Source organism: Nipponia nippon, unplaced genomic scaffold (genome assembly GCF_047370975.1).
Source record: "Nipponia nippon isolate SJK-2023a ecotype South Korea unplaced genomic scaffold, ASM4737097v1 scaffold_5, whole genome shotgun sequence".
NCBI lineage: Eukaryota > Metazoa > Chordata > Aves > Pelecaniformes > Threskiornithidae > Nipponia > Nipponia nippon.
In genome coordinates this window covers 93,809,040-93,828,702 of record NW_028262369.1, presented here as the reverse complement: position 1 = coordinate 93,828,702, position 19,663 = coordinate 93,809,040, and the positions used below count along the sequence as shown (strand labels likewise).

General features: G+C 40.2%; 1 protein-coding gene across 4 annotated transcripts in view; it reads right to left on the bottom strand.

Moving 5' to 3' along the window:
• THSD7B (thrombospondin type 1 domain containing 7B) overlaps positions 1–19,663 on the bottom strand; it is a 540,474-nt gene that overhangs the window by 135,110 nt on the left and 385,701 nt on the right. For all 4 annotated transcript variants that reach the window (XM_087730295.1, XM_087730298.1, XM_087730296.1 and 1 more), the window contains 5 exons: positions 15,782–15,973; positions 12,062–12,296; positions 9,751–9,866; positions 3,108–3,240; positions 1,952–2,055 (listed from right to left, as the gene is read on the bottom strand). In XM_087730295.1, the coding sequence (XP_087586421.1) occupies positions 1,952–2,055; positions 3,108–3,240; positions 9,751–9,866; positions 12,062–12,296; positions 15,782–15,973 (780 nt within the window). The remainder of the gene's footprint in view (positions 1–1,951; positions 2,056–3,107; positions 3,241–9,750; positions 9,867–12,061; positions 12,297–15,781; positions 15,974–19,663) is intronic.

Sequence of the window (19,663 nt, the reverse complement as noted above, 5' to 3'; positions counted from 1 at the left end):
AGATCCAATGCCTGCTCTAAGCGAGACTGACCTCAAAGTTAGAGAAGGCTGCTCAAGACCTTATTCACTTGAGTTTTCAGTATCTCCAAGGAATCCACAGTCTCTCCAGGCAATCTGGGAATTTCCATTACTACAGCCTACGACTGTTATCTTCTGTTATTTCACTGTGCACCTCTGGGAAGAGCATGGCTCCATCTTCTCTGTGAACCCCATTCCCATTAGACACTTCCCCAGGCTGAACAAACCCAAATCCCCAGCCTCACCTCACATGTTCTTTCAAAAATATCTCCAAAGACCCCCTTCATGGTGAAGAATGAGAGGATCAGAAGTTCTCCAGTGTCAAGGTCTACAAGCTGAAGAGACCCAGCAAGGCGTGTGAGCAGATGCCACCCTCGGCTAAATGGCTACTCCCTGACAACATGGTGACACTGCACCTCTTCACACATGCCAGCTGCTCTTGAAGAGTTCACGTAGCAGCAAGGTGAGGTATTAACAGCAGCTGTATGAAAGTTTCCCTTAGTAAACACTTCCATAGATAAGATACAGAATCACTGAAAGTCTTAGCAGCTTGTTTTTCAGAAGCAATAAGGTTGGAGTCAGCAGCTTGGTTTCAGCTGCCTTCTCCACGGAGATCACTCCCCTTGTTTGCAGGAAACATCTTGAAAGATCATCTTCCCTGGGTTTCATCTGAGAACTCATTTTCCTGAAACCCCACTCATCCTCAGTAATACCTAGCAGGCTGGTTCTATCACTACCTGTAATTATGAAAACCAAAGCTGTTACAGAAACCACAGTTAATTACAAAAAGTCAACGTGGCACTGAAACAAGCTTTGCTTAAATCCACCAGGCTATGGGATTCCTTTCTCATGATTACCCCAGCACAGCACACAGCCTATGTAATTGTTGAAGGATTCTCCACAGAGCAAAAATAAGCGTGATGCTCTTCTATTATACTTCAAATTCTGTCAGAGTAAGATTAATACAAAGTTCATGCACCTACTGGAGCATAAAGATTACCTTCCCCTCACATGGAGATTGAGAAATACATTTTAGGACATCTCAATTTACAGAGCTCTCTTTGAAAACCTTGTGGAAAGGCTTGTGGTCAAAACCTAAAGACATTTACTCCTCTGAGCTTTAGTTTAAAACACATTTCTTCTTTCAGATACAGCCCACATACTGTCAGGGCTTTTCTTTCTTTCCCTTTGTTTCCAGATTATGTAAGAAATTCACTTCATCTTCAAAGAATAGTTTCTACCCTTGTGAAGGAGTAAATTATTATGTCAAGTTTCTTCAGTTAGCATACCTGTATAGTAATTTTTTTTCAATAAAAATAACCTTTTGTTAAAGGTTTCATTAGATTTCCCAGGAGACTGATAACAGCCAAATCTCCAGCCATCTGCAGGAACCACTGCAGACTCTCATCACGTACTCTGAACAGTGAAAATTCTTCTCAACACTTTTGTTCAGACAAGGGGATCACTGTATTTTCCAAGTGCTTAATCACACCAAGGGCAGGAGCCCAAAGCCTTTACCCACACTGAACTTCGCTAATAGTCTTAACAAAAATCAGGCCTCGGGGAAATTATTAGTAAAATTTAAAATCACGAGGAAATTATCCTTTCCATTTTTAGCACCAAGAATGGATTACTTCATAGAGGTCTATAGATAGCTAGTTCTTTTAAAGCCCACATGCTTCATCTTTAGGCAGAGGAGCAGGTTATGGCAAAATGCCGAGCATCCATCCCCTCCTATACTCCAAACATACTATCACATTACTGGTACTTTAACGTCCAGCACAGCAGCAACACTGTACAATGGCTGCAGTTCCCAAAACCCTTTAAGTGCTTCAGTCACGTAGTTTTCAAATTAGCTGCTGTAAAAAAGACCCTACTGAAATGTCACCCTCCAACACCTTAAATATTGGGAGGCTGGATGGAGAAAGCTTACCCCTTGACTGCAAGCCATGTCCACACGCCTCACTATGTCCCGGCACACTCTGTCTCACCGAATCCGGCACCAGCACACAGTGACTCCATCGGTGGGTCTTCCACCTGCGAGAGGAAACGGTTAACAATTTAGTGGTTCAAACTGGGAAACAGTTAATACATCCAGAAAAAAAAAAATCAGTTATGAATGATGATATACTGTGGAAACTTAAGGAAAAATAGAGTAAAAAAAGCTGTAGTTACTCCTGAAATAAGCATTGTGAACTGAAGTTCAGATGCAAGGTTCACCTTCTAGAAAGCCATATCATCCTCTAACCATGTTTCCCTTCCTCATTTTTGTAGGGCATGGTTCAAGGTCACATAAAATACACAGCAAACATCTTCAGTGGGCTTTGAAATCAGGCTCTCCTCCTGCAAGCCCGTTCGCATACAACTGATGCTGTTCCCAACCTGCTTTCTGTGCTAGGATGTGTGCCAGTCCAGAACACGAGACAGCAGCTATGCGGTACGGAGCCAGGGTGGTGTGACTCCTGCTGGGGCACCACCTTCAGCCCCCCGCTCTGCTCTCAGACCAGGTCCTACAGGATGTGCGGGCTGAAGATTTATATGCAAAGACATAATGCTTTTCTATTTACTAATATTGTATAACAGATGGTCACAGAATTTTAATGAAGAGCAGTGAGTAATTGCCCTATTGTACTATTTGTCTAATCAGAATTTTTTTAAAGTGCATATTATTCACTGGAGTGAGAGCACCAGGGGAAAAGACAAGAGTTTCTGCAATAAGCATACAATTATGATTAAGGCAGTTGAGTGCTTGTGGTCCCAAAATAGCTTACATTGATTTTTAGATACATTGAGGGGGGAGTTCCCAGTAATAGCTTCCTTAAACACATCGAACCCTGAGGTTACCATTTCTAGGAGCTGTGTCCACTGGTTCTTGTTCTGCTGATGCCAGATCTAATGACATCTCCAGTTAGAACTCTACTTCTACACATTTTGCAAGGTTTATTGTTCATGCGTTGTCATTTGTTTATAACTCTGCATTTTCCCGTTTTATGTCATTTTCTGAAGAAAATTGTGCAGGACAATTGAGTCATTTCTAGAGAAGTAGAAATCCACCAGCAAGAGACTGATTCCAAGCTAACACTTTTTACCTATACACTGGACAGATGGGAATATCTTCACATTCTCTTTCCTCATACAAGGTGTCCGGGCATGCCTGTCCCCCATTGGCAGCATCCTGAACGATAATCCTATACCGGGACTGCTTAACTGCAGTGGCGTTGCCTGTAAAATAAAGAAAAAAAAAAAAAACCTGCCTTCCAGACACAGTTGGCACCCTGAGTTAGTGATCTAGCTGTCTTGGTTAAAAACATGCTTTGCATTTCATTTATATTTTGAAATCATGAGCACCCTGGCACTACCCAAAGAAGGGAAGGAATGGATCAAAGGCTACCATTACTTGCTGTAAAATTACCAGTAGTTCAGCAGAACAGCACCTGGAAGGTTGATAAACCAACAGCCTATGAGATGCATCAAGAAATGTCTATTTAACAGAACAACAAATCAGACAAAATAAGTATGAGCAAATACTTCAACACCTGAACAGGAGAAAAGAATAAAACCCAAAAAACCAAACTGTCATAATGGAAGATTTTGTTTCTGAAAACACATTCTGGTGGTCCCCGGTCGCTACCAGTAACCCATCTTTATGGCTCTAGAAATTATAGATGATAACTTCCTGATAGGAAAACCATTGCAACCAACAGAGGCTAACTCTCTGCTTAACCTGAACTGATGCAAGATCAAATCCACCTGGAAACACAGTTCACAAAATCTACAGTACAGAATGCAGCATGAAAGACAAGGGCTGATTTATATACATATCTCTATAGCTAAAACAAATGCAATCCTTGGCTGCATAAGTGGTAAGTACAAACTGAGAGCTGGTTTAACCGCTGTGTATGGCATTAGTTCTTCTTCAGGTACCGTATTCACACTTCAAAAACAGATGCTAGAAAACTGAAAAGGCATCTCAACAGAACTCCATAAAGGATTCCAGACCAGGCAAACATCTTTTAATAGCGGACTTTATCAGATTTGTCTAAGAGAGGAAAGCGGTGTGTAAATTAGCCCACTTATATGAGTATTATTTTTCCAGCTCAAGATAAGGCCAAAGCTGCAGTAGCAAGATTACAGTGCATTAGAGTAGAAGGAAAACTTAGGAAAAGTCACACCGTGAACACAAAGTACAAGTACAGATCCAATAAAAATGGTCAGCTCTAAAAGTACCAAGTTATACAACCCTTCACTCGCACACGTGCTATCGCTGCGAGATCACCGCAAAGGGACTTTGGACCTGACAGGAGGTTGCTCACCCCAGCTGCTGCTTTGAGGCAGGATCGGTGCACCCAGGGCAGTCCCCCTCCAGCTTCTTCCCCAGCCACCACCTGAGGCAGCTCTACAGCTTCCTACAGCCTCCTTTCAGTTGCCTGAGTCAGCACTTGTAAAGCCTCACAGAGTCTTTTCTTAAAATCTAACCCAAATAATCACTCCTGTAAATTAAGCTAAACCTTATTTATCTCTGTCCACTAGACATAAAAAATAGTTTATCTCTATTGTCTGATGCCTTTATGAAGTTTTAAGGGGTTGTATCCACTCTAAGTCTTCCCCTCTCTAAATTAAGAAAACCCAGTTCTTCACAGGTCCTATTTAATCATCTCTCATTACTCACTTTCTTACAACACACCACACAAGGAACCCCACCTGCAGCCTCACCAGTGCACAGTACAGTAACACCTTTGGTGTTCTACGTACAACATGCCCATGAGTTTGACAAGCCCAATATGAGTTTTAGCATTTCAAATTGTTGACTTTATTCATTTTGTAGTCCATTGTATCTCCAGAAGTGCCTGAGACAGTACTGAGGTCTTTACTTTCCATTCTGTCTTTGTGCAATTGATTTTTCCCTTCCCATGTCAAATTTTGAGAAATTTCTCAGTGATTTCAATATAACTTAATATATTGTCTATTGTGTTTGCTACCTCTTTCAGCTCTGCACCATCCACTAATGTTGTTATTCAAACACGCAAGCTGTTCAGAGAAATATCACACAGAATTAGAACAAGAAGAGTTTTCTCCAGGACTTTCCTTGGCTCGTGTTCCAGTTTGATCATGAACAGTGGACATCTATCAGTCGAAGCAGCTTTGCAGAGAAGGACGTGGGAGTCCTGATAGACAAGTTGACCACAACGCAGCAACGTGCCCTTGCAGCAAAGAAGGGCCACAGCATCCTGGGCTGCATTAGGATGAGGATCACCAGCAGGTCGAGGGAGGTGATCCTTTCCCTCTCATCAGCACTGGTGAGACATCTGGGTGCCGTGTCCATTTCTGGGCTCCCCAGGAGGAGGAGGACATGGGCATACTGGAGTGAGTCCAGTGAACGGCCACATAGACTACTTAGGGACTGGAGCATTTGACACACAAGAAGAGACCAGGAAAGCTGGGACTCTTCAGGCTGGGGAGGAGAAGGCTCATGGGATCTTATCAATGTGTACCAATACCTGATGGCAGGCAGTAAAGGAGACAGATTCTTTTCACAGTGATATCCACTGTGAGATTTTTCAAGCAGCTGAGTACCCACTTAACAGTGATTTAATTCAAGTCACTGTTCCTTAGCTTCCTGATAAAAGTTTGATGTGTCAGAAATCTACCACTTCCCTTAATTAGAGCAGCTATGCTGTCAAAAAAAGGAGATTAAATTTATTGGACACTATTTGTTCTCAATAAATCCATACTGGCCAGTTCATCAGAATCTGATTCTTGAAATGTTCATATCTTGAGTGATAACATGTTCTTGTGTTTTTCTACATAACGAAGTTAGGATGAGTAATCTACAATTTGCTTGACCTTTTTTTTTTTTGGGGGGGGGACACGGGGAAGGACATTGATCGATTGGTTGGTTTGGTTTGCCTTGGTATTACTGAGTTTTAGTTAGTTCCTTAGGACTTAGCAATTTCTCACCCAGAAGACAGTAACAAGATGCTCTGGCGTTACTTTATTACTTCCTTCTCTATTCACACAGCCCTACTGACATGGGAACATCTAATTTATTGAAATACTTATTCTTTAGTCCATTCCTCTCCTGGCTGAAGACAGCAAACAACAGCAGCAATTGCACATTCCCCATGCATTCAGCTTCCCCTTACTTCTAGTCCATTTATATAATTCTTGTTATCTAATACCCTCCTATAGCTTAATTTGCATTCTTGATTTGTCTGCTATATTTTTAAATTCACCTTCAGTTACATGCTTGTTTCTAATTTTTGTGAAACAATTTGACAATCAAAAAGGAAACAAGGTCCTGAACAACTCTGATGATGAGAAAAGCTAAAACCAGGGGTATGCTAGCTGTGTTTGTTGTTTTCTCTTCATGGTTTGAAGCTTGAACATGCAAGTCGTATACAGACCTACACACACCTTGCTCCCCTGTGCTACTGGCTTGCTCTTATAATAGTTTCAGGATAGAAAGTAGAGTCCAGCTGGGCTTTAGCCCTTCATACAGTCTTTCTTGGTAGCTTCCAGGTCTTCTACGCTTCCATTTGCATAGAACGTATTCCCCAAGAGGTGTAGCTAACAATTCTCTGAGTTTGTTGAAGTCTGTCTTTTTTTTTTTTTAAATGTCTTGCTGATATTGCCATCCTTCCCTTCTAAGAATCGTGAACTCTATCACTTTGCGATGATTTTCATTCAAATTACCTACCATCATTAGAATCTTAGCCATTTCCTTCCTATTAATCAGTACCAAATCTAAATGAGCTTCCCACAGTAATATTCTTCACCTCAAGAAACTAAATTATCCTCAACATTTATTGCACATTACTCAAACCCCATTTTCAAAATTGAATTTCCTCGTTGGCTTTTCTACAGCATTCCTTACAAATGTTAATGAACGTAATTTTTATATCTCATTTTAAATTGCTATAGTCTGATTTTCCAGAGTATTAGCATTATGTAGGACTGTCCTTTTAAAGCCAAACTTCAGCTGATTTCAAGCATGGCTATGACTGCTTGCCCTCCTGAAAAAATCAAGCCTCAGAATCTCAAGAGAATCTCAACTTCTGTGTCCTCGACTCTGCAACTCAGATAATGCTGTCTGAGAATTTTGGGGGTGCCTTACCTCTGCTTCCACTCCCACCTCCCTGTCCCACCAGTCTCCTCTCCTTACAGACCCACACGACTCCTTCCATCAATCCACTCTTCCCATTCTTCCCTTGCTCTTGTATCTTTGCTTTCTCTGCATTTTTCCCCCACGGCCTCCCCAGTACGCTGCCCAGGGCTCAGAAAGGTGGATCACCGTTGTCAGATGAGAGACAAAGTCCTTGCTCACTACTGTAAAGTCTGCTATATCTTGATAGAAAACTGGTCCAGCTTTTGTAGAACAGGAGAGAATAGGATATTTCAGTTGGAAGGGACCTACAACGATCATCTAGTCCAACTGCCTGACCAATTCAGGGCTGACCAAAAGTTAAAGCATGTTATTAAGGACATTATCCAAATGCCTCTTAAACACTGACAGGCATTTATCGGAAACATTCAGCTTCATCCTCTTTGCTCCTGACCAGATGGAAAGGCAGAGTCTGGTCAACACAAGACTCTGAGCACACAAATAATAAGGACAGATTCTCCGACATTTTAGTCATCAAAATCAGAGCTGTCTTCAGTATTTTTGTGCAGATAAGATCTTTCGAAGGGAGAAGTCTTTAACTTTGACCAGCTCTGGTTGAGCGTTTGTTTATGAGAACTGGGAGTGGCAGATCCTTGACAGAAACTGTCTGACACAAGGTAGAGGTCACTGGTATTTCTTATCGTGGCACGCCATGTATTTTATCCACTTTTACCCCATCTCATTTCAAATCTGATTTAAGGCACGGGGAAATAAATTGGACAGTTACTACCTAACATTTCACATAAACTTGTTTAGAGAATTAAACAACAGTGAAATTTCTAACCTTCCCCCGGGACAGCCATTGGCCAGAAGAAGAGAGGTACTTACAGGTACCATCTCTTTTCAGGAGGGAGATAAAAAATGGTATTTATTGTTAGATGTTTGCTTTTTTTAATCTCCCCATTTTAAATCTATGCTGACAGACCAGAGAACACAGCACCCATGCTGAAAGCAGTGACCTCCCCAGGACACCTTCACCACCAGGTATGGAGGTGACAGAGGAAAATCTGCATGCCGCTCATTCAAATCATTTCATATTCTGAAACCTCCATATTGATTCTTTAATTCTTGTTTCGATTCATCCTCAAAGACCCATTAAAACAGATATATTATAGGAGACTGCGGCAGACAGTTGTCACCTTTAAGCATCTGAAATGGCAGAGAATCAATAACTTGCAACAACCTCCCTGTTCCTGCCTCACCAACAGGTGTTTGGATTCAATTGCACTTCTTTTGTGAATTATGTTGTCCGTCCATCTGTTATTGCCCTAAGTTCACCGCTGTCTACACTTCTGAGGTATGAGATAATCCTTCGCCAGAAGACAGCCTGTTGTCTGATGACATTTAAATGTAGGGAAAATGTCAGCTTTTTTATTGTTAGATAGTAAAGTTGGACGTATTTTCTCAGATAAACTACAAACAGCTTAACTGGTAAAGTTCTGTGTAAACCTGATTTAGTGATTGCATGTTTGTCTAAGCTCTGATCTTATGCCGGTACACATTTAATTTTAAATCTGCCAGGCAATACCTGTTCCTGCTTGATCTGCTTAGTAATTCACCATCTGTATAGTGTTTTCATTAAATACAACTTTTCTATAAAAAAAACAAACCCCCTAAAAACTCACATATGTATAGCAGTTTTGAAATTTTATTATTGTGCTGAGGTTTTAATTGCACAATGCAAATTAAAAAAAAAAAAAATCTTGCAATGCAGCCATACCAATAACAGATCTAGCAAAAACCAAACTCCCCCATCTAAGAAGTTTTAATTTAGAATTATATTAAAATGATAACACTGCCAAGGAGGTTAAATAATTAATTTCTTCTCATTTTAATTGTAGACTATTATTTAATAAACAAAGTAATTTACCAGGTAATTTATTCTACTTCACAGGCAGCTCATTTAAAGTCTAAAAATAAATTCCTAATTAAAACAGGATTCACTGTTTTAGAAAGCAACTCATTTTCCTGTAAAATCTAACAAGGACTATGCTAGAGCATCCACTGAAAACCTTTGAAGGGCAAGGAAGCCACCAACAAAAATGAAATATTCTGATAACTGAGAAGGCTTTCATCTGAACAATTAACGAAGCACACAAATTTGTCACAAAACCCAACACTAGATCCTTATAAAGAAACTTTGCTAAACACCTGGTGTCCAAAAGCTAACCAACTAGATCAAAGAAATGTATGGTCCTTGAAAAACCACGAAGCACAGGGGTTATTTGCACAACCCTGTACATACGTCTAGGTTGGTCAAGAGAAATAAATGTCATATAATGTAGCAATTACATCTATAGCCATACAACGCTGGGGCCTTGGACTTCTGACTTCGAAGGCAGAAGCCCAGAAGGAATTTATTCCAGGTAAAGAGAACTTACATCTCCAAATCTGCTCACAAGGATCCCACACCCCATCAACAACATCACTGTCAACAACACTCCAAGTCCAAAACTCATTCAGATGAACGCCCTAAAAATTATTAGACTGACATGAACTACAATTACTGCACATTTCTAGGCCAATTCTCTAATTTTTCCCCAAATTTTGACCTCTTCTTAAAGGCTTACCAGGCTGACATGCTGTGGGGCAGTGAGTCCACTCACTGAAAGGCGTAACAATGCAGTCTTTCTTGCAGAGGAGGAGACACGGCCGCACGGTCTCAGGTCTGATGGACTCTGGACATCTATCAATCCAAACACAAAGATAAAATATAATAAAAAGTTAAAACTACAGGGAAACGTTTTACTCCTGAAACTCTCACAGGGCTGTGTGCGTACTGCCATACCAAAGATATCACTTCTGCTCATAGAAAGCCTCATTTTGTGATTTTTTTAATTCATTTTTAACTCCTAAATGAAAAATATGTCATGCATATTCTAATAAAAGTTTCAGACACAGGCAGTTAATATTTAAAAGAATCAAAGGGTGGAAAAGGGATAATTGCCTGAGATCAGGCAGATCTTGCATTTCAAATGGGGGAGCAGAAAGAGAATTACTTTTTTTAAATTGTTATTATTTAGAAAGATCACTCAAAAATACTTAGTAATGCATGCAACCCAAAATGACCCCATTTGAAACAGGAATATACCACTAAACCCTACTAGGAAAGAAAATAAATCTTAAAGTCACAATTCTGTTACTGAGATGGTAATAAGATACTTAGAGGTATAATTTAAAAGAAAATAAATACAGAGAGACATGTCTTCTCATTAAGCATGATTATCCTAGAGGGCAGATTTCTGCTATCTAACAAAGATGTTGAAATATTTTTCTGCAAAATTTTTAGTTTTATTGGGCTTTCTGTGCCATGCACTTTCTTCTGATACAGTGTGATTTTTCTTCATGAAATCAGGAAAAATGCAGAATACAAAAAAAATTCAGTATGCCAACGCACAAAGGTTATTTATTCACATAACGTATCCCATTTCTGAAGCCATATTAACAGTAGACGTTCACCACAGCAGTTCTAAACCTAACGTTACTTTGGGTCAGTTTTCATGAACTCAAACATAAAATATAATATAGCCACAGCCAGCGCCCATGGCGAGGAGGGCTGCCCTGCCCTCCCCTCCAGCACCAGACCAGTCCAGACCCTCCGGGGCAGTAACAAGGTAATTCTGAAGCACAGAGGTTTTAGTCCTTCACTTAGAACCACCTTTCTAAAGGCTTCCAGAGGTCTAAGTTTCTTTTATTTTTAAGACGATTATCACCATAAGAACAATATGCAGCGCAGCTGAAACAGAAACAATTTCAGTAAGAAGCTCTTTTAACGACTCAACAGTCCTTTCTGCTCCAGCCATTTCCATTACACGAGGAACACCTCAGCACTGAAGCTACCACACCAAAGCCAAGGAGAGCCCCTTTCTGAAGTCCTCAGTACACAAATGTCATCTTTTCACAGGATTTTTCCACCACTGAAATTCTGTTTTCCCTTCACATACTTCACATGAATATTTACTTACCCCTTCAGTTCCATTTCCCCTTACACCATCCCAAAAGCGGAGGGGGCAAACAACTATTTTAGACATTATATAGCTCTATAAACAATATGTTTAATAAGGTAACGTTACAGCATATCAATGGATCCTAGATATAAATAAATACTAGATTTCTTTCCTTTTATTTAATTAATCTTATTAACCTCAAGAATTTTAATTAACTTTACTGAAATCAACGCAGTCTGCTTATACGAACAGGATTGTTTTGAGAGCTACAATAAGAAATGAAACTCGGTTGTAAGTCTCCAGACTCATTAACAGTGCAAAAAATAATTAGCAATGTCTTGATTTTTTGATATTAGGGAAAACATCTGTGCTACTTATTTTCCTCATTTAGTAAAGCAAAGCAAAATTCAGAATATTTGTACTGCAAAATACATAATTTTGTCGTGTCAGTATCACATTATAGAAGCTATATAAATCAGCTGAATGATATAGATCGCACATATGGTTCTGCCTTATTGTGGTGTAAATATAATGCAAACTCTATTTACTTTTTCTGTTTTATTTGAGCATGGTTAATAACATATTGATGAACGTCATATTCAGATGTACTTTATATTTTCCTCACACCTGTCCTTCAGGAAAAATATTTGCAGAAAACTGTAAATTAGAACAACAGAGGAGCTACAGCAAAAAACGTATACCACTAAAAACATGCATTTTGCTTGGATTTACACAGAAAATTACGAATGGGCCAGCTATTTATTTTTGTTACATATTAGTATACCTTTCATAGTAGTGCCGGAGTAGTAGCTGGAAAATTAGTCCTGAAATGAAATTATTTTCAAAGCTGCAGATTCCCTACACTAGCTGAAAACGCCTTCATGTGTCATGTATTGTAACTACAAATAATCACGAATAACCTTTCTTTAAATACCTTTTAGGTGTGACCTGGCCAGAACTGCTCTTCATGCAGAAGACTTTCCTCGTCTGTATGCCCACTCCGCAAGCGGCTTCTCCGCTCCAATTAATGGTTGCGTTGAGCGCAGTTACCAGTGCGTCTTCAGAGCAGGAACTCCAGGGGGAAGTTTCCCAGAAGAAATGCACGCACGGATGATCATTACAGGCACGGTGCTCCTGCAGGGCTCGGTCAGGAGGACAGGCTTTTCCACCTGGGAAGAGTCAAGAGAACAGCATGTTTTATCTTATGGCATGTGGCAAAAGGAAAACATGGAAAAATAAATAAAAATGTTAGGTTTGCTTAATATATTTTTTTCCCCCATTTAAAAAAATAAATAAATAACGCTTACATAAAGCTGTTGACCTTTATGGCTGCAATAACAACCTTCTAAAATATTGTTTCCCCATTAAACTAGCCTTGCATAAAATTGTATTCCAACACATAATGGAAACAGAAATAGGCAAAGCATATTTCTGAGTTACCTTATTGATACTCCTACACACAGCCAAGTTGATTCCATTTAAATGCCAGTATCACTCAGCAAACATGCAATTAGGTTTAAAGACAAATTAAGCATTATTTTTATGTTCATTCTCCTCGCTAATTTCCCAAGGAGGAACATCTCTAATATTTGGACTCTATTCACGCGTTGCCTTAAAGAGCTGAGCTGCAGAGGGTGTCGAACCATACTGATGGAGGAATGTATCAAACTATACCCACACCTGCAAATCAAGAGGGGGAAACTTGAAAGACAAATTTTGAATATGAAGCCTTTACTTTTCTGAAGCAGCATCCTTCGAGTTGGTGTCCAAAGACTTTGCTAAGCTACTGCACTTTGTCAACAACTTGTAATAAATCCACAAAGTACAGGAGTTTGAACAGCATCCCCAGAAGCTTTAACACGCTAGCCAGCGGCCTGAATTTATCCCATAAAAGCAGTAGATGTTCGTAGCTCAACAGCTAAGGAGTAATGCAGTGAAACTGTAACAGCAAGCACTGTCATTTTAGGAAGAAAGAAGTAAAAATGACTAAAATCAAAACCATTCTCTTCCAGGAGGGAGAATCTGGCAATGTGTGACGTGGCAAAAGTGCTACAGGTTTTGAAAGAACTGAAGTGTTGGGGCCAGATACCACGAGGTTCAGAGCGTCTTTACACCCTACTAAAATCAACAGGAGATGAAGGCATATTGCTCCTCAAAGGGGCGCCTATCGCCTTGCAGGACCAGGCCTTCTCAGATAAGGTATGACCCCAAACGGCCACAATCAACAGCACTAAGAAAAGAGAGAGAGGGATTGAAACTTCTTAGCACGCTGATTTGGATAATCATGTCACATTACCATTCATCTTTTCATGCAAATGGCCTGTTCCACGTAGCGTTCAGTCTCAGACATGTTATGTATGATGATGGAGTAGAAAAAGCCCCAAGTAACTTACTTGCCTGAAGATTTCAGCTTGGCAGGAAAAATGCAGACCAGTTATTGCTCTTGTGTGTTTGAGCACACGTAAAAAAAAAAAAAAATGTAGCAAGCAAATGGCAAAATGCCTGGTCCATTAGGAAAAAAAAAAATAAAAAGAAAAGATCTAACTCAAATTTTGAGCTTCCCAGGGAAAAATTACGGTGTTTTTTTCAAGAATACCCATGGTAAGGAAGCTCTCCTAAACAAGGGAGAGTAAAAACAAGGCAGTTTTAACTTAGAAGCATAAGAAATGCCAGTTGGTCCATCCAACCTAGCAGTCTGTCTGCAAAGCTGAAAGCAGGACATGCTGCTTAGCAAAAGCACAAGAGCCTGGCCACTTTCTGCAGTTCATTGACAACTTTTGTGCAAGAAAAGCAGGACAGCATATCACTGCCTAGCCCTTTTAGCAGGCATTTATGGACCTTTTGTAGACTTGTTGTTCATCAGTTCCTCTAATCCCTTTTAAACCTGCTGAGACTGCCTGCCTCCACAATCTCCTCTTGTACCAAGTTTCAGAAGTTTGCTGTGTGAAGAAATATCTTTCAAAACCTGATTTAAACCAAGCCCCTCTAGCTTCATCAACAGCCTCCTGGTTATCATATCCTGGGATCTGGTGAACAGCTTGGAGAAAAGGACCCAAGGGTTTGAACTGAAGTCAGCCTGTGAGATGGCATCCAGAAGCCCTCAGACAGTAGACCCACAGCTAACGTTGCCTCAGTTGACAGAGGACAAATGAAACGTCACTTGCAAAGGTACCAGAGCCCTGGAGAAGTTGGTGGCTCAGCTGTGAGCTGAGTATGAAAGTGTGAGAGAAAGCAGGTAACATAACATTGCCTTAGTATTGCAGTGATAATGGTATTAAATCCACTCTCCCCAAATTCAAATCAATAACTATTTATCTGTATGCAGATGTGTGACTCTGCATAGCAAACCACTATACTCATTGCTAAATATGTACAGAAAAAGCTGGGGTGCTTGATTTTAATAGTTAATTATTCCTTCCTGAGAAACTTAAAGTATTCAGTTCAAAGCACGTGTTTCAGGTTGAGATGACTGAGCTTGTGTACTTCCAGAATTCGCTTCTTCAACACTTCACTTCCATAATTTCATGTTTATCTATTATTTGCGTTTCGCTACTTCCATGGAAAATATGAAGCCAACTGTATTTTTCATTTTAATTATTCTCTAGCTCATAGACTTTTTTAGTAGTAGTTATTATCATTCATTCAACAATTATATAGCAGTTTCCATCGTGAAGGGTCCCAATTTTCTTTGCAAGTGCTTATAAGGATGTTTATGTGAATACAGACCATTCACAAGAGTAAGGGTTTGCAAGACCAAATCGTTATGCCGCCTCAGAAACAGTGGGTGGCTTTAATGATAATTTACAAAATAGCACTTAACAGAGCTTGTCCTAGACTAGATTTGCATCTAAAAGTGTTTTGCTGCTGCATTAGCTGCAGATGGTGCTGACAATAGTAGATATTTTTTGTTGTGTCAAGAAGGCTTCAGTCTGTTAGATTTGTTCATATTTTATGAATTTTTATGCACTTGATGTGATACCATTCAAATTGTGTGTGATAAACCAACACATAAATGAATTACTGTATGTGTGACTATAGTTAGAAGACTATACTTCTAATACAAATAGTTTCTGTAAATAATTGTATCACTGATGTTGATATGTAAAAATCCAGATACACAATGTGTCCATGAAGATCCAGAGAAAATTCTGTATATTCATCAAGAGCTATTTACTTCCTCCAATAGAAAAACAAGAAGGTCAATACATTCTAGGTCTGCATTAATAAAATAAACAGGTCTTTTTCTATTTCCTCATTTTTCACAGCTCACTGTTCTTTTCTAAATCACTACTAATATGTTCCGATATAAAGACACTCACATGATGAGTTTGTGTCATGCAGCAATTTCATTAGTATAGGATGTAGCTCTCCTGAAGTAAATTCACACACAGACTGGTCCTCAATACACAATAATTCATAGGCTGAAGTAAATTATTTTGAACGGTGACAGAATTTCTCTAAGTGACACATGCATTAACTGAAGCCCATAAAGATATTTCAGTTGCTAGGCATGAAGTGCAGACAAATATTAAGTATTATTCCTCATTGCTGTAGTATTGGGATTAGCTCTGATCTAAATACAGTTTGGCTGAGGAATGCAAGTCAACTCATTAAACAAACAAACGGCAATTAATCCAAAATGTTTACCACTCACCCTGAGCTGGAAGGGCCAAGATGGATCTACTCCTGCTTTGACTGCCCTCAGCATTTTTACTGGAGCATGAGTGGGAACATGGGGACCACGGGGACCACTCACTGATGACACAGTCCATTGGACAAGGGATTTCACAAGACACAACCTCAGGCCGGGGAAGCTCTGAGCAGAGGTGATGTGGCACTTCTTCACCTGGAGCAAACAAAACAAGACAGACATGGAGGAAGGTTCAACTTGGTTCAATATCCATGGTCTGCATCAAACAGACTACCTTGATGTCAAATGTCCGCCGGCCCATGGAGGAATATATTACAGAACAGCACATGGTAAGGCTTCAGGCTTGAAAATATAATACTTGAGCAACTAACGTAAGTATTTCTTCAGAAACGCAAAAAAGAAAAAAATGCGTTTCAAGTTTTATGTGTGACATCTTGGTGGCAGTCCACTTTATAAAGCAGGCACGCACGAGGAATGAGATAATTCAATCAATACAAAGCTGTAATATCAATTATCAACAGAATTGATGATAATTGCCCCACGTTTTTCAGCAATCTCCACCTACAGAACCTATTTTCCACATCACAAATTGTTCAGATCCCCACAGAAGACAATATTCTTCCTGTAGGCCAGAGAAGTGTCCAATAGGTGTTTTGGTCATTCTCCTGCAACCTCACCAGAACTAGCTGTGCATCATTTCTGACTCGGCTTCTCATCCAAAAACTAGGAGATCCAAACTAATGGTTCTGTTGGACCACCCCCATCCAAGGAAGAAATACCTCCTGTTGGAGACGAACCAAGGGACCTGGACCAAAACACACCCCCTAATGAGAAGCATCTTTCCAAAACTTTCAACAAGATGGGAGGACATTGGGGCCTACCGACCAAAAGAACAGCTGGCAAAACAAAGCATGCAAGAGGGATGTCACGTGGAGTTGGTTTTAAAAAGCAAAATAACATGTAATTTTATTTTTACAATAACAAATGAAATGTCCATTAATTTTATTAATTGCATAGAACTTATGAGGACATCATAATTCATAAAAAATTCATAAAATGTAACTCTTTTGGTACTGAATTCCACATAATGTCTTACAAATATAATTCAAGTAATGAACAGACGTGACCGACTTTGTTACACTGTTCTCTTGTTTAGTGTTTCTAGACACTCATGAATTTTCAGCTACAAATCCGAAATTTCTGGAAGCTCACATCTACCTGTTTATAAACAACAAGCTCAAGCTGAACATTACCTCCTCTTTTGCCCTTGCAATAGTTACAAAGCTCTCCTTCAAGGTTTCCTTAATTATGAATCTAGGAAAAAACGTAATGACTATCCAGGCTCAATTATACGTAGGAAAAAAAGAATTAAAATTTATAATGGCAACAACTGGCTCTTTCACCTCATGCTATAGGAAGAGGCTCTGTAACGAGGCGGCCCAGGATGCAATTATAACTAGGAGGGTAGAAAACTGCACTGCTTTTGCAAGGCAACACATGTACAAGTGAGTAAATAAGAGAGGCAGGCTGCTAGCGAGAGCGCATAAAGCTGTCAATAGCATGGTGGTATTATCTGCAGTTGCATCCCTAAATGAAGACAGGCTCATCGCCCTCAAGGCACAAATAAAACTTTTCAAGCATATTATGAGAAGTAACGGAGAATCTAGCAGGCAATCAGACTGCAAGATATGTTTAAAAATACTTTATTTTTATACTCCCTTTCCCTTGCACTCGTCTATGCTCATCAGGAAAGGCTTGATATGCCCAACCTCTGCACTACTAAGTCTGCTGAACAAGAAAATGGAGACCAACCTCCTCCCTACAGACAGCCCCATCCTTCGATACTGAGTTTGGCACCCCTGCAAACCAGGCTTAATCCATCATTCGCTTTGACTAGCCCATTATCACCACTGCTGCTTTGGATGTTCACATAATGCTGAGAACTGTCTTTATAGAAAAACAATGTAAAAACCCCAAATAAACCTGTAAGCCTTGTTCCAGCTGTCCTCCTGAGTCATTTTAGCGTCAGAATCCCTGCTAACATTTTGACAGCTTGTCTGTACGGCAGCAGATAACACGAGGGCATCCTAGGCAGACATGATTTTAGGAGTCAATGGTACAGCAGCATCCAGAGATTACATGCTTTGGCGAAGTAGGGTGAAACATCTGTCCTCCTCTCCCATCACTGACACTCACAGGGAAGCACACGAACAGTCAGCGACAGGCTTCTGAACGAGAAGGGATGAGAGCGTACACTGTCCCTGCAAGCATGGCCCCCTCCCCTCCATCCATGCATGAAGTTATCTTCATTATATATAGACTTCATGGCAAGAGAGCACCACGAAGTTCACCAAATTCTGGATTTAGCCCAATTTTTCCACCAATCAGATAGTGCCAGAGATGTAAGCGTTAGAGAAAACCCTACTTGCTGAAAGCCATAGGAGCCTTTCCGCTGATTTCATCTGACTTTACGAAGTCCAAGCCACTCCACTCAGAAGATGGCTCAAAACAGCTGGGTCTCCTTTGGGGTGGTTTCCTCCACCCATGGGCCCAGGTGCCACAGATTTCCAAGCAACCACCCTGTGGGGAAGGGAGGCAAAGGAGCAAAATGTGCTTTCCACTTCTTCCCTCTGTGATTTCTTTTCACGCTGGATTTACAGCAGGTGACAGCAACAGTAATGCTGCAAACAGGCTGCAATTCATGGTTCCTCAGCAAAGAAAGGAAGCTTTGAGTTTTGTTATAAAGAGTTTACCACCTGGTGCATGAAGGTACAATTCAACACTCACTTTGATTTACGTTATAGCTCTATTCGCTGTGTTCAGGTTTAATTACTGGCTTGTATTACTGCAGAAGGGAAACGTTCTTCTGTACCAGCCGCCTGGCAGAGAATTCTCAGAAAACTACTGTATACTACAAAGAGAGGTAATAATCTTTCATTTTCCATGAAAAATACTAGTACAGGATACATCTGAAGTGTGCTTTATGCATTGTCACAGATTTACAGGGAATATTAAATTCTCCAGAGCTTCCAAATTGTCCATCCACACAGTACCTTGAAGGTGTAATTCTTATCTCAGATATTCTGAATAATCTTTCTTAGATGAGGCTTTCTCCCTCTCTAAATAGGACTAATGCCTTTAAGCACCTAAATTATGCATCTGAACATAATATGAATTCTCATCCAAGTATGTGTTTAGATCTCGAGATGCAGCATCTGAAATCAGCCCTGGAGAGCAGCGGGGTGGGGGATCACAGGAGAAGGATGCCAAGTCTTGGTGACTTTCTTTTTTCAGGAAAAACGGGGAAAGGGACAGCACTGACCATGACAGCTACAGCTTTGGGCCCTGTTAGAATTTTTTAGATGGGAACCCACGACATTGCTCTGAAGTTCATCTTGTGATAACCAGGAATTAAACCCAGGTGGAAATTCGGGGACCCAGTCTCTCCTGGTCAGAGCCTGGAACAGCTCCCTCTTGATGAGAAATTGGTTCCTGTCTGCAGCTTGCTATGACATTGGAATAAACTGAGAGCATCGTTCATCAGTAAACTGAGCCGTACAAGGCAAAAGGACAGAAGGTGTTTTCAAAGAAAGAAAAAGAAAAAAAAAAAGTCCTAGGTTTTGTGGGGTCCTCTAGTTGGTTTGGACTGGATCCAGCCCATCCAATCCAACCCACCCCAGAGGTTACCACCACTATCTTTGTTGGCTCTCTTCAGATACAACTTGCTCATTTCATTTTTTTTCTCCCCTTTGATACTGTCCAAGTGTCCACAATTAGTCTCAAGGACTTATGTTTACTCTGAATAGTACTTTTTCTGCTGTAATACTAAACAGTACGAATCCACAGCTGTTACTGAGATGCAGTTGGAGACCTGGTTAGGATGGT